Source organism: Chlamydotis macqueenii, chromosome 1 (genome assembly GCF_036417535.1).
Source record: "Chlamydotis macqueenii isolate bChlMac1 chromosome 1, bChlMac1.mat, whole genome shotgun sequence".
NCBI lineage: Eukaryota > Metazoa > Chordata > Aves > Otidiformes > Otididae > Chlamydotis > Chlamydotis macqueenii.
In genome coordinates this window covers 38,566,194-38,579,187 of record NC_141556.1, presented here as the reverse complement: position 1 = coordinate 38,579,187, position 12,994 = coordinate 38,566,194, and the positions used below count along the sequence as shown (strand labels likewise).

At 37.5% G+C, this 12,994-nt stretch overlaps 1 protein-coding gene across 1 annotated transcript in view; it reads right to left on the bottom strand.

The window, feature by feature from the left end:
- Positions 1-7,192: 7,192 nt before the first annotated feature.
- Positions 7,193-12,994, bottom strand: part of RAP1B (RAP1B, member of RAS oncogene family) — a 31,295-nt gene continuing 25,493 nt past the window's right edge. The window contains exons 6-8 of the mRNA XM_086748981.1: positions 11,771-11,914; positions 9,856-9,971; positions 7,193-8,436 (exon numbers count right to left, since the gene is read on the bottom strand). Of these exons, the coding sequence (XP_086605107.1) occupies positions 9,885-9,971; positions 11,771-11,914 (231 nt within the window). The 3' untranslated portion in view covers positions 7,193-8,436; positions 9,856-9,884. The remainder of the gene's footprint in view (positions 8,437-9,855; positions 9,972-11,770; positions 11,915-12,994) is intronic.

Genomic DNA, 12,994 nt, shown 5'->3' with positions numbered 1-12,994 from the left:
CTCCCGGCCTCCCGCCTTCCCGCCTCCCCCCGGTGCTGACCCGGAAGGAGAACGGCGCGCTTCCGCCCGGGCGAGGCGCAGCACTACGCCGGCCCGGCGCTCGGCTCCGCTGCTACCGGCATCTGAGCCTGGGCGGGAAGAGGTCCCGGGCTCTGAGCCCCGCCGGCGGCCCGGCCCCGGGCAAGGGCGGCCGGGCTGAGCTGAGGGCCGGCGAGCCTCGTCAGGTGGTGGGGAAAGCAGGGCTGGCCCGTGCTGAAGCTGGTGGTGAAGGGTGACGGCCTGACCAGCCCTCTGCTACCCCCGGCCAGAGGCCACTCTCCTATGTCAGCCCCCGTGCCGAGGTATCCCGGATTACGTGTCAAAGCCAAAAATAAAATAAAATAAAATAAAATTTAATGCTTCAAATGCTGTCCAGGTTATGTCATTCCACAGTGAAGAACTGATCCCATGCTGAAAATGTTTTCTTACACGTTCAGCTGGAGCAGTGCGTCTCCTGCTCTTTGCTTTATCAAGAAGCAGCCGTTCACAAGCTTGTGCCTGTTTCTCCCAGTTGTCCTGGTTTCAGCTGGTGCGGAGCTAATTTTCTTCCCCGTAGCGGCTGTGTTTTGGATTTTGTACAAGATTTGGTAGGTGAAGAACGTTGATAATACAGTGATGTTATTTGTTGTTGCTGAAGATTCCAAGGGCTTTTCCAGGTTTCGCTCATGTGCAGGTACAGAAGGCTGGAGCAGTATAGCCAATACAGTTGACGCAAAAGAGCCAGAAGAAGTATTCCATACCATATGTCATGCTCAGTATATAAGTTGGGGCTGGCTACTGGGAAGCTCTCTTGCTCTCTTTCTGTTGGGATCATTCCAAGATTGCTCTCCTTTCTGTTCTGTAATCATTGCACGGGATGGGCTGTATCGGTTGTCAGGCTGTTGGGTGGTGAGAAATTGTGCATTTGTATATTTTATTATCCTTATATATTATTATGTTATATTATTACCATCATCTTCCTTTGCTATCCTGGTAAATTGTCTTTATCTCAACCTGCAAGTTTTCCTTTCTTTACAATTCTCTCCCCCATGCCCTGTGAGAGGGACTGAGTGGCTGTGTGGTGCTTGGTTGCTGACTGGGGTTAAACCACACCACCAGTGTAGCTCAGACTATTGGCACCAAGAGGTTGAGTAGTAACCACACAGCGTCCCTCAGACCTTATCTCCCTGGACAAACTAACAAAGTTACAAAACCACCTCTCCCCTTTCTCCCCAAAATGGATTTTGCACTCTTTTATCTACAGGTAAGTATTGTTACTACTCCAGCAGCAGAAGTGAGTGGGTGATACTGACAGTTACTTTACTTGTACTCTACTACAAATAAAACTCCGCTCAAACTGCATTTTTAGTGCAGACAGGCAAGTTCTGAAAAACACTTGCAAGTACTTAGGTGCTGCAGGGGGTACTTTGAGCAAATTAAGCATTTAAATTCATCATACAGAAGGATTCATCTGAAAAGGCAACACAACTAAGATATCCTATGAAGTCCCATGGCTCACTTAAGATGCTGATGAAATGCCATGGCACCCAAACTTGGTGTCTCGCTGTCTGACCTCAGGAGGCTTCACAAGAGGAGGAAAGCTGAGAAGCCTGATAAAGACTGGTTATGCAAGAACACAAGCAAGCAGAAAACCTTTGGAGAGTAGATTAAGACACCCAGGAAATATAATTTTGTATTAAAAAAAAAAAAAGTTCGTCTACATGATAGAAGGACATCATGAAAGCACAAGTGAAGATAACAACCTTAATTACAGCAGAAAACTAAAGTAACGTTAAAGGAACTATTACATCCTAATTCAGTACTACATACTTAATAGACTTTACTTCTCAACACATCCTCGTTACAAAACAGTGTAGCATTGTTGTCTCTGTTAGGGCAGTGGGAAATTCAGAGCAATGCACAAATTAATACCTGGTTCAATTTGCCAACAGCTCAAGTGCTCAGGCTAGCCCTTTCTTAGGGCAGAAAAGTGTAGGCAAAAGAGAGATGCAATGACAGAGAAAACACTTCCTTTGCGTGCTGCCTCAAGTTTATTCAAAGTAATGACAGATGAGAAGAAAGCAAAGGAAATAAAGCTGAAGAGAAATTAAGAGGACAACACACTGCTTTTATTTTTTTAATTAAACAAACCCAAAAGCCACACCAACTAACCTATAGAAGAAAGAAAAAAAAAAACACACCTAAAGATTTAATGCCCTTGAGAGAACTTGTCTTAGTATGTACAACTACTTTACATGCAAGCTGGGGGAGCACCTTAGAGGCTTCAAATTGGCTCCACTAAAGGGGCAAGGATGGGAGGAACAGGACAAAAACCCTGAGGTGTGTTTTCAGACAGTATTTTTTTTTTGACTAGCATCCTGTTTCATATTTATCCAATTGGAGAGAAAGAGGAGAAAAGAAGGAGAGAAAAAAAGAACTGGAAGTCTCATGCAAGCATCTTACACTTCTGAGAAGCAAATGGGAATGCAAATTTTTCAGTTAATTCTTACATAAAATGTTCCTTTAGCATGATATAAAGGACTCTGAATGTAAATTTATAATTAAAAATTATAAATCAATCTGAAGTTTCACATATTTCCTTCAACACTGACCCTAACTGCAGCCATGTTGTCAGCATCTCACAGGGGGTAGTAACGCTCCATACTCACAGGCAGGAGAAGTGAAGACAACTCAGCTGCCAGCATGACTAACACAGAAACATGTCAGGTTTACTGTCAATGCCCAAGATTCCTCTGCTCCCAAGATTTCTCTGCGTTCTGTGAAGTTAGTGGGGTTTGCAGGATGTCCTAGTTAAAGTTCAGGATCTACTATATTAAAATTAAGGACGTAAACTAACTCAAAATTCAATTACCCCTTACAAAATATGTTTAGTATTGACAGTTCACAAATCAAACTCCCCTAATGCATTGCTAAGCTGCAAACATGACATCTGCATGTGCAAAACTGTAGGCTTAATTCAGAACTATCAAAAGCAAGAGCACAACAAAGTTTTTGGGCACAATAGCAGCACAACAGTAATCAGTACAGAGAAAACTGTGGAACTTACACTGTACCTTGCCTTTTTGTAAGAGAAGGAAGGCAGCTCATCTTTTCTTAGTTGAAACTCATTTCTGGAAGTGTGTAATTTTTCACTTTTAAAAATATAAATGTAAGGATTTTTTAAAAAAATAATCTTAACAATTTAACTAAAGTGTTTATGTGCTTGCTTAGTATTAAACACCTGCGTTGACTCACACATTGATGTTTTCTGGGGGTCTTACCCTAAGCAAATTGATTCCCATGACTACTCCCATTTAGGAAGCTCAGCTAAAATCCCTTTTTTTTTTTTGTTAAAAAGGAAGAGACAAATTTGTAACTGTAATTTTATTTGTGTCGGAAAATCATGACAGTAGTGCTAAGGGTCTTTCTTTTGTGTGTATTGGGCATGGTACAAGCAGTAAACTCTGTTTAAGAGAGCTGGGATTTCACATATAGATTTTTGTACTTAGTACAGGAGTGAAGTTACTGACTCCTCCCTGCTAGATTTAGAAGGTAAGAATGCCACAGAATATGAACAGGTAAAGCATACTGACCAAAGAAGGAACTGTAACTTCTACTATAATTTTACTCTGTATCCAAGGTTGCAGAAGTGCTCCCTCCCTGCAACTTTGTGGTAGCCAAAAGAAATAATGTGAATTAATTATAAATTGCAATATCTTTCAAATGAAGTAGTTCAGCCACAACCTCAAAGAAAAAAAAAAATCCTAGTGGCAGTGAACCTTCTTGAAACAATGAAGCTGTAAGAGCTGCTTGTTTGTACTAATATTTCTTGAGGCTGAAGTGAAGACATTCCTTTCTGCATTCACAAATCTCTCCCTGAAGAACACCTCTTTTAAAACAAGAAGCCACCCTCTGCTTGATGATTCAAAATTCTGAAAATAAATGGTTTTGGAGGGTACTTAAAAAAGAAAAACAAAAGAAAAGCAAAACATGCCAGCAAAATCCACATTTATCTGTTATTTGAAGACCAGATATTGCAACACTGGGAACAAAATCAAGTCTACAAAACAACTTTGCTTATAGTTCCAGACTACAAATATGAAGTTTGTGACAAATATAATTATCATTCCAGAGTTTTACTTTCTAGAACAGAGAAGTTGAATTAGGTTTTAAGAATCTTCAAGTTGTTCATAAACCTTTCAAAGAAAAGCACGAGGTGCTTGAGACTCGGAAAGTAAGAACCTACTTCAACAAAGAGCTTTGCTTCTCCAACGGTGCCTTAAAGAACTACATAGAACTGCATTGTTACATATTTGAGCAACCTTTTCTTGGCTTTTGTTCTCTTTCACATACACAGGCAAAACAAAAGCTATAAATTGAAGTACAGCCTAATGCTGTTGGGACAGCAGTTTAACACTGGACAAAAAGCTTTCCTCTACGCTGGTATTTGGCTGCATCTTCGTATTACAATTTGAACTGTAAGTGCTGCAGACAGTATATAGAGAGTATATAGTGCTGTATATAGACTACTATTTTTGACCATTCACATCTGGAAATAACTTTCTATTGTTGATATGTCTAAACTGAAATCTATCTACAATTAGTACAGCATTGTGGCAAAATTTCTCCCCCTCTTAAGTTATTCCCAAAACTGACAAAGATCAGAAAACTTTGGAAAAAAAAAGAAGCTCATCAAGTTTGATTTATCCATACACCAAAAAACAAAGAAAATATGCACAGTTTAATCCAAATTCCAGTGGGATTCTTCTCCCACCTCCCCTTTCTAGCATCGCAGCATCAGTACATAATATGAAACAAACCTAATATCTAACTCTACAATACTTTTCCAGAAGTTACATTCTCTTATGCAGAAGAGCAATATGAATTTGAGTTTACAGTGCATTTGTTTGGGCATCTTGCAAAGTCTCAAAATATTCTTTTAAGTTATGCAAGCAGACATTCATTTCGCAGAATGATTTGAGAATGAAAAAGGGCATTAGTAACAAGGTAAGGCATAAGAAAAATTTATACTGCAAGGAAACAGTCCTAACAGGACAAGTGCAATTCCATTAAATAATACTTCTATATTTCAGGACATTAACATGACTTTTTCCATAGAAAGCTCAGGCATTTAAATACTGACATACACCAATTTCAGATTAGGGTGGAAATAAAGCAGTCGCAACCTTTGTGTGCACTGAAAGCATAAGCTAACTTTACAAGCAGTAATACATGTGTATTAACACTAATTTGGAAAATTACTGCATTAGTTCTTAAAGTATGATTTACACGTTTTCATCCAAAGCTTTATGAGAAGTGTTCTGTTCCTGTACAAGTAGTCAAGCATGAACTTCTTAAGCACTGGTACACAAAGCAGTTATCATGAAGATATGTAAAAGTTTGTTCAAAACTTTCAGCAGACAGGATTCTTTTCTAGAATTGGTAACTGCTTACATAGTTCCAATCCCTGTGGGGAACCGGATGTTCACTTCCTCAGTGGGAACAGCTTCTTAAGCAGCAATCACTTAGATACGAAGAAAATTTTTTTTGTATGTTTTTTTCCTTATGCTTCATGTCCATCATTTCCTCAGCATAATTTTGCCATGCATCTTCCCTTTAACAACTGTGATACTGCTCCCTTGAAGCCTGCCTAAGTTTTCAAGGAGAAAAATACTGTTTTTTAGGTATTACATAGGTTATGATGTGTTGATTTTACAAATCTGGCCTTAGTTCTAAATATACGAGGCGGGTGGGGGGGCAGGAGGGGAAGCGTGTTTCCCTTTTTTAGCAATCTTTAGATAGTAAAGCATGGAGTTTCTAAAAATTTAACTTTCCTGGGGTTTGATGAAACTGACTACCTCAGTGCTGAGGAACTGTACACTTACTATTTCACAGAGGAACCAAGAATGCCTCAGTACAGAGCTTTCAGGACAAAGCCTGATGTTCCCTGTAATCGGCACTCTTCAGCTGGACACTTGAGATCAGACTAGGGGCCCCTCTCTGATGTTATCAAAGAATTTTCTCTCCCTCCCACCCAATACCATCTGTACAGCTGCCTGGAAAAGAAACACATTAAAGAGAACACAGATAAAAGGACAATTGGGACATAAAAGAGTTATAAGACCTGAATAAGCAGAGGTTGAAAGTGAAGGGAGGAAAAATACTGATCAGCTCATGGAGGAAGGTACCTAGTGAAAAATGAACTAGAGTATCCAGTGCTCCAGTCTCACCTACTCTAGGGACCAATCAGGATGCAGAGAGTAAAGAGATATTTATGGGTATTATCAACCACACGCTCTGGTTTCTAATGATAAACTAAAATGAATTTCAGTCTTAACTCTGACTCTGCACAGTGAAAGAGTGTATTACCTCCATTAAACAATGGTGATGACTGATTAAATTACCAGCAGGAAGGATCAGCTAGGCTCCTTAATTCACTTTGGGCAACATAAACTATCTCAAAGCTTACCGGTATTAGCTAACCTAATCTGATTGAATTTGCAGGAATGGATTAGAACAAGCTCTGATAATTCTGTGCCAGAGAAACCAGAGGTACCAAGTATTTGGGTGTGACATAAATTTTCAGCAGCACAGCCAAGATCAGGAAATCTTCCACAGTCTATGCATTCCACTTCACAGTCCAATACTGTTAACAGATATTTAAAGTCTGCAAAACTCTACAGTCAATACTGCAGGAATGCTCCTCTGCATATTTCTTTGAGACTAAACAAATATGGTTTAATCATGCAGGGGAAAAAAAAAAAAATCATATTTTCTTCCAAGCCAACTTTTTTTTTTTTAGCTATACCAAGTCAATTTTAACAATGAAGTCTCCCAGCAAAGAAGGAAAATAGTAGGCAACATATTTTTCAAGTTCCCAAAAAAGCCACTGATAGCCTGACCTTTGAAGATAGGCATTTTTCTGTTAGACTCTCCCTTACGTTAGAACTTGGAATATTCCAAGTTCAAAAATGTAAATGGAATTTCAGTCAGACATTCATCCACCCTAGCACATGGGATGCTATTAGAAGAAATATCCATGGTGTATATTTGTCATAAGACAAATTCATAATGGTTCCTTTTTGTCCTAAGATGTATGAAATCTGCACTATGCAAGAGATTTAAAATCACTATTTACTAGCACTACTAAAACACAAGACATTCAAGTAGTATATAACTGTAATGCAAGCCCTTGCATGGCAATCCAAATTTATTGAACTACTGATGCTAAGTCATACAAAATTGCACCACTTTTAATTAAGGCTTTTAGTTTACATTTGGCCACCTCAAAGCAGTTGTAACATTAGGTTGGTCAATTTAAATACTGTGGCTCCCTGTTGGATATACACACAATCTTTACACCCAAACGTTAATGCATACAAAGCAACAAGGCATTGTTAAATAAATCAGCAAAAGTTAATTACTGCAACTTAGGCCCTGTGACCAATTACACATGATTAAAATTACTTCCCACATTCACATCCACAGTACTCTTCCACCATTTAACATCTCAACCAAAACGTTACACATGTAAAACAATCACTAACAGGCAAAAGTACTAAACCTGTATATTTGGTATTGCAAATACACTTATGCATGAGCAAGCAAGGGAATTCACAGTGAGAATCTACAGCTGCAGAAGCCCGAGAATGATTTACAAAAAATTGTTAAATCATTAAAAAATCGTTTTAAAATATACACTTCTTGTTGTAGACCCCCACTGTACACACAACTATAAACATTGTTCCCTATGTAAACAAGGAAAAGGAAACATACAATAAAAGGTTGAAAAGTCTGGACATTTCCTTCCCAACAGGTATTAAAGGCCATGTCTTTAGTCAGACATTATACTGAAAGGACTCTTAAAGACTAGATCACTGTCTCCACAGGTTTTTCCTAAAATTAAAAAACTATATAGCTGTTGTGTTAATCAAAGCGCTTTTGTACAATACGATGATGATGATCCTGTATTTCTTTAAAAAAGTTACAATAAGCTACAAATACCGATGAAGCAAAGTTATCTGGAGTAGTCTATATAGGAGCTCTTTGGACTTTCTTTTATTATGCTAAAATAGTGGTGCTTTTAGGATTTACATTATTGTACTCTCCAATAGAAAGTGGGGATTGTTGAAGTATACAGTACACAGTTTTCATACATGTACAACATTGGTGGATGAACAATGTCTCTTATCAGTAATACTGGATGTAGGCTCTGGTTTTACCAGTTGCATACACTTAGAATATTTATAAGTAAAAATCTCTCGTGACACTGGAAAGTGATTAGAATGTGCAAACTGATGTAGTAGCTTTCATCCATTTCTTAAAGGGTACCACCACAGGAAAGTCCATTTAAGATGTTGGTAGGTTTAATAAAGTTGGAATGCTGGCACTGTTGAATTGGGCAACAGTTCTTCAGACCTGTAACAACAAAACAAGAGGTGAGTATTGGTAACAAGTATTTGTCATTGCTCTTTACTTAGAGATAAAGCAGGAACTAGCAAAGTTCTTAGCAAACAGAAAATAACATTATCACTTTTCTTCTACTAATATAATTGCTACTGTACACATACAAATAATACATTCTCAATTAGTAAAATTGAATTGGGATACATATGGTAATCCAGACTGAACTGTGGAAATAATATTTGACGGGTGGGACTAGTTTTGCTTACGGTATGACAGTTCCAGTGGCTTTAAAAAACAAACACATTTGGAGAATCAAAAGCCCTGTTAAGGAAACACAGCAGCCATTTCTGCCATCCTCAGCTAATGCTTTTGGAATCCTCTCAGTGTTACTTTGAACTGATTCAAGTTGTTCAAATCAAGTAAGTTTTAATATCGATACCAAAAAGAGTTAAACATGGCACTATCTGAATATTAATAAAAGTCTACGACAGTGAAATGTCCTACCAGGATCCTCCAGTATATCAAATAGGTCTACTGGATGACAGAATAATGGATATTAGCACTGAAGCAATCAAACCACCGTATGTCCAGTAAAACTGAAGGTAGAGATGAACAGGCAACTTGCATAATGTCAGATCAATCAAGAGAGACCTCAGTCCATACCAAGGCTCAGAGGTGGAAAAAGGGGAAACAATCTGCCCAAGAACAACTTGCAGAAAAAAAAAAATTCATGCTTGCTGACTAACTTCTGAAAAAGGCTTGCTAAAGAGCAGGCTGGAGTTTGCTTGAGCCTTCAGCAGCATTCTTAAAAGCATGGATTTAGTCATGTAGAACATTATCCAACTGCCAACGAGTAAGAAATTGATCTAGTAACCAATAGCTCCAGGTCAAATATTTGGAGTGTGACAACGACCAGTTCAGCATTCTCTTCCAAATGTACTAATTACAGTGCAGCCTATAAAATATCCATACAGTCCACAGAAAGAAAGCTAAATTCTTATGACATCATGCAAATAGATGCAGGAGTTCAAAGAAGGAAGTGACATTTTAGCAGGCAAACTGCAATACTTCACAGTGTCCATTCCCGATAATTGAGCTCTTGCAGTATACTCTATCAACCTTTAAAAAAGAAAGCCTTGTTTCCAAAAGTTAAAGTTTTGAAGTATCAGAACAAACATCCTTAATTTGAGCTCTACCAGCACCTTAAAGCTTGAAAAAAATTTATACTAGTGTGAACAGTGTATCTTGCGCATATTTGTAGTTCTGACTTTGGAATGGCAAAATAAAGACCATAAAAATTTCTATTATAATGTAAATCAAGAATTTTCATTGCTGTTCTACATCAACAGTTACCACAGTTGTTTAGGTTTTTTTTGTTGTTTTGTTTGTTTCTAATAGCCACAATACACAGAAAATTTTAAAAAGGTTTACCTGGCTCAGAGCTACAGTACAGCTATGTATTAAAGTAGCTGACATGATGACTTTTTGCGTGCTTTTCCAGGCACTGGAGTTTTTCTGTTAATTTGTCGCACAAGGTCATAAAAGATCTGAGAATATAAAAATCAATTGGTTACTGGAATTAAGAGGCTGCTCCCATAACCTTAAGCCTTGAATCTTCACATAGATTCTTCACATACCCAAGAATCCCTGTAAATATTTAGTTATCACAAAGCCAAAAAGTTTAATTGTATACTTAAACAGAAAGTAAACAGGTATTAATTAAGATAATTGTCTGTCAAGGCTTTTCTACTTTCAACTAAGCAAACTGGAAAGGCATCTATGATCTGCAGCTGTTTAATCTCTAGGTCAAATTTATCTGAACACACACGATATGCCACAGTGATCAACTACCAGATGCTACTACTTTGCAATTTAGCACTGAGGTTAAGAAAGAGGCCACAGCTTGCTTTTACACAAGTCATTATTTCTTTAAAAGAAAGTTCTTGTAAGTTTTAACTCCCCATTTTCATAGTAACTCAAGAACACTGCATATTCTGTAAGTCTCTTGTATTCAAATGAGAACATGCTTTTCTAGATACTTTAAAAATACTAAAGTATAGAGAATTAATTCAGCACCCTCTCTAGGTCTACAGCATGACATAAGCGTAACATCTCCTAGAAGACTAATGCACAAATGAGACACTCTCACACTTTGAAACTCCTAGAATTCTAATTAGAACATGATTTTGTTGAAAGGCTAGTTTAATACAAGTATACATACTACAATTAAACAGCATCTGTTTCATTCAGAACTGACATTGTTCCAATTATTTCTGCATTTCCTAAATCAAGGAAATCCTCATACTAAAAGCCATCCTAGCAGTTTCCTAAGCAGTGGCTGCAAAGCAAACATTCCAACAAAGGCTTTTAGTATTTGATGGAAGTAAGTTCTAGTTTATTAAACATATGACTTTTACATAGTTAAGCTGATTGATTTGTATTTAAGAAAAACGGAATAGTTTCTAGAAATTCCCAAGTAATTAAACACACAGTACTCATTTTAAAAATCAGCTGCGCTTAAAACCACCATACTAATTTGATTACATACAAGCCTTGCACAGAGAACCTTTCAACTTGACTAATGCTGCCAACGACATTTTCCAGAAGACACAATGAATTGCAGGGTTTATCATAACAGTCAAGCTGCTTCAGAAATGTACACACTAACATAGCTTCTTTTTCTAAAAAAATTTTGCATTATTTTCTTTATGCTGGCACTCCCACTGGATAAAAAGGCATGGCACACACTATGGCAAGTCCCCAAAATGCATGTGTTTAATCAGTCACCTACCTCCTGCTAAAGAAATAAGCAGCTAAATACTAAATAGGCTTTTGCCTCTCTTTCTTTACAGAGCAATTATTTCGGTGTCTTCTTCAATCAGCTGCTAATTTTGACAAAATCCTTAGGAGTTTTTGTTCTTACCGTCTCAAATAATTTAATACCAAGTAACTTAAATCAAATAGTTTTAAGGACTTAACTCTCTTAAAGGTCTTAAAAAAACCCAGTTGCCTAGCAGTACATTATCAGTTGATAGAGATTGTACCAACTACAGAATGTAACACGAAAAACGTATTTATCCCGAATTCACATGAATATAATTTGAAAACTAATTACACTAAAATTAATGTAATTTGAAAAAGTCCCAAGTCAGAGCTAAATACATGCCTTAATATAACCATCTCTCAAATTCTCACAATAGTAGGGTACAGTATTGTCCATTGTAGTGGATGTTACTTGTAATTTTGTTATTTTTTTTCTTGACAAACAGTAATGTTTGGTTACCAGACCACAGCACCCCATCCTTCTCTCCCTGCCAGCCCTCCCCTCATAGATAGTGTGCCTTACCTCGTTAACATTTATCTTTGATTTTGCAGAAGACTCTAAGAATGCACAGTTATTCCATTGCCTTGCTAGGTTCTGACCTTGTTCCTTTCCCACAACTCTTTCATCTTCCAAGTCACATTTATTGCCAACCAGAATCATAGGTACCTAAAACCAATTTAATACCAGCAAAGAATTCATTAAAATTTTGGGAATGTAAATGCACACGTAAAACCTTATCTGAATCCTTAGAGGATCCTGATCTCCAAAATAATCAAGCTGTACTATAACAGAAACTTAATTTTACAGTTGTGTAAGACTTTAATCTTCAAATCAAAGTGACTGCATTTTTTGCCTGGTGTTGGCAGGCAGTGGGAGAAATAGTTTGAGGATTCGATACACTGCCAATTGAGAAAATTTTGTACCTTCTAGAAGACCTAATGAGATTTCATTTTTAGATGTTTAAGGTACGAAGAAGTCCACTGAAGAGTCTGCTACAAGATTCTTACATGTTCAGAAATCATGGGAAAAGTGGCGTGTACTGGGTAGCATGATAAAGGATGCTATATCTCCCTCCACCATTCCTCTGCTTCCAGCATGTCCGCACTCCTTTCAAGAGCAGTTTGCTCACACAGTACTTAGTAAGCTGATGCACACAGAGGAAAGAAACATGCTAGCATGCTAGCTCATCAAAATTACTAACTACAGAAAATGCTGAATTGACTTTCGTGGCAAGAAAAGGTAATCATACAAAGTTGTGGTTTTTTTTTTTTTTTTCCTTCCTTTTACTAATTTAAGGACATAGCTAAGTTTCTCACAAATTCAAGTGCTGAAGAAAGGTTTACAACATTTTAATTCATTTAATTTCCCCCACTGAGAAAGCAAGTAAAGCCTAAACCTTAGCACAGGAAAAACTTGATGTAAATTTTGTGAGAACTAAAGTTGCAACTTGAAGGTCATTATCTTTCTCCTGACACTATGAAATGGCTTTCAAGACTGAAGGGAGTGTTCTAAAGAGAACTAAAATTCCAAGGAAATACTACCAAAGAAAGCTTATGCGAATCAGCATAAATATACCATGTAAACTAAGGTTTCAAATATTGTCACACTTATCTTGATTTTAGTGTACAAAATTAATTTGATGCTAAACAGTGCTATAACTTGGTAGGTTCTGGATGGCACAGACACATGCAGCTTGCAATACGTAAAATATTACACTTTTGAGGTACATTTGTGATAATGAGTAAT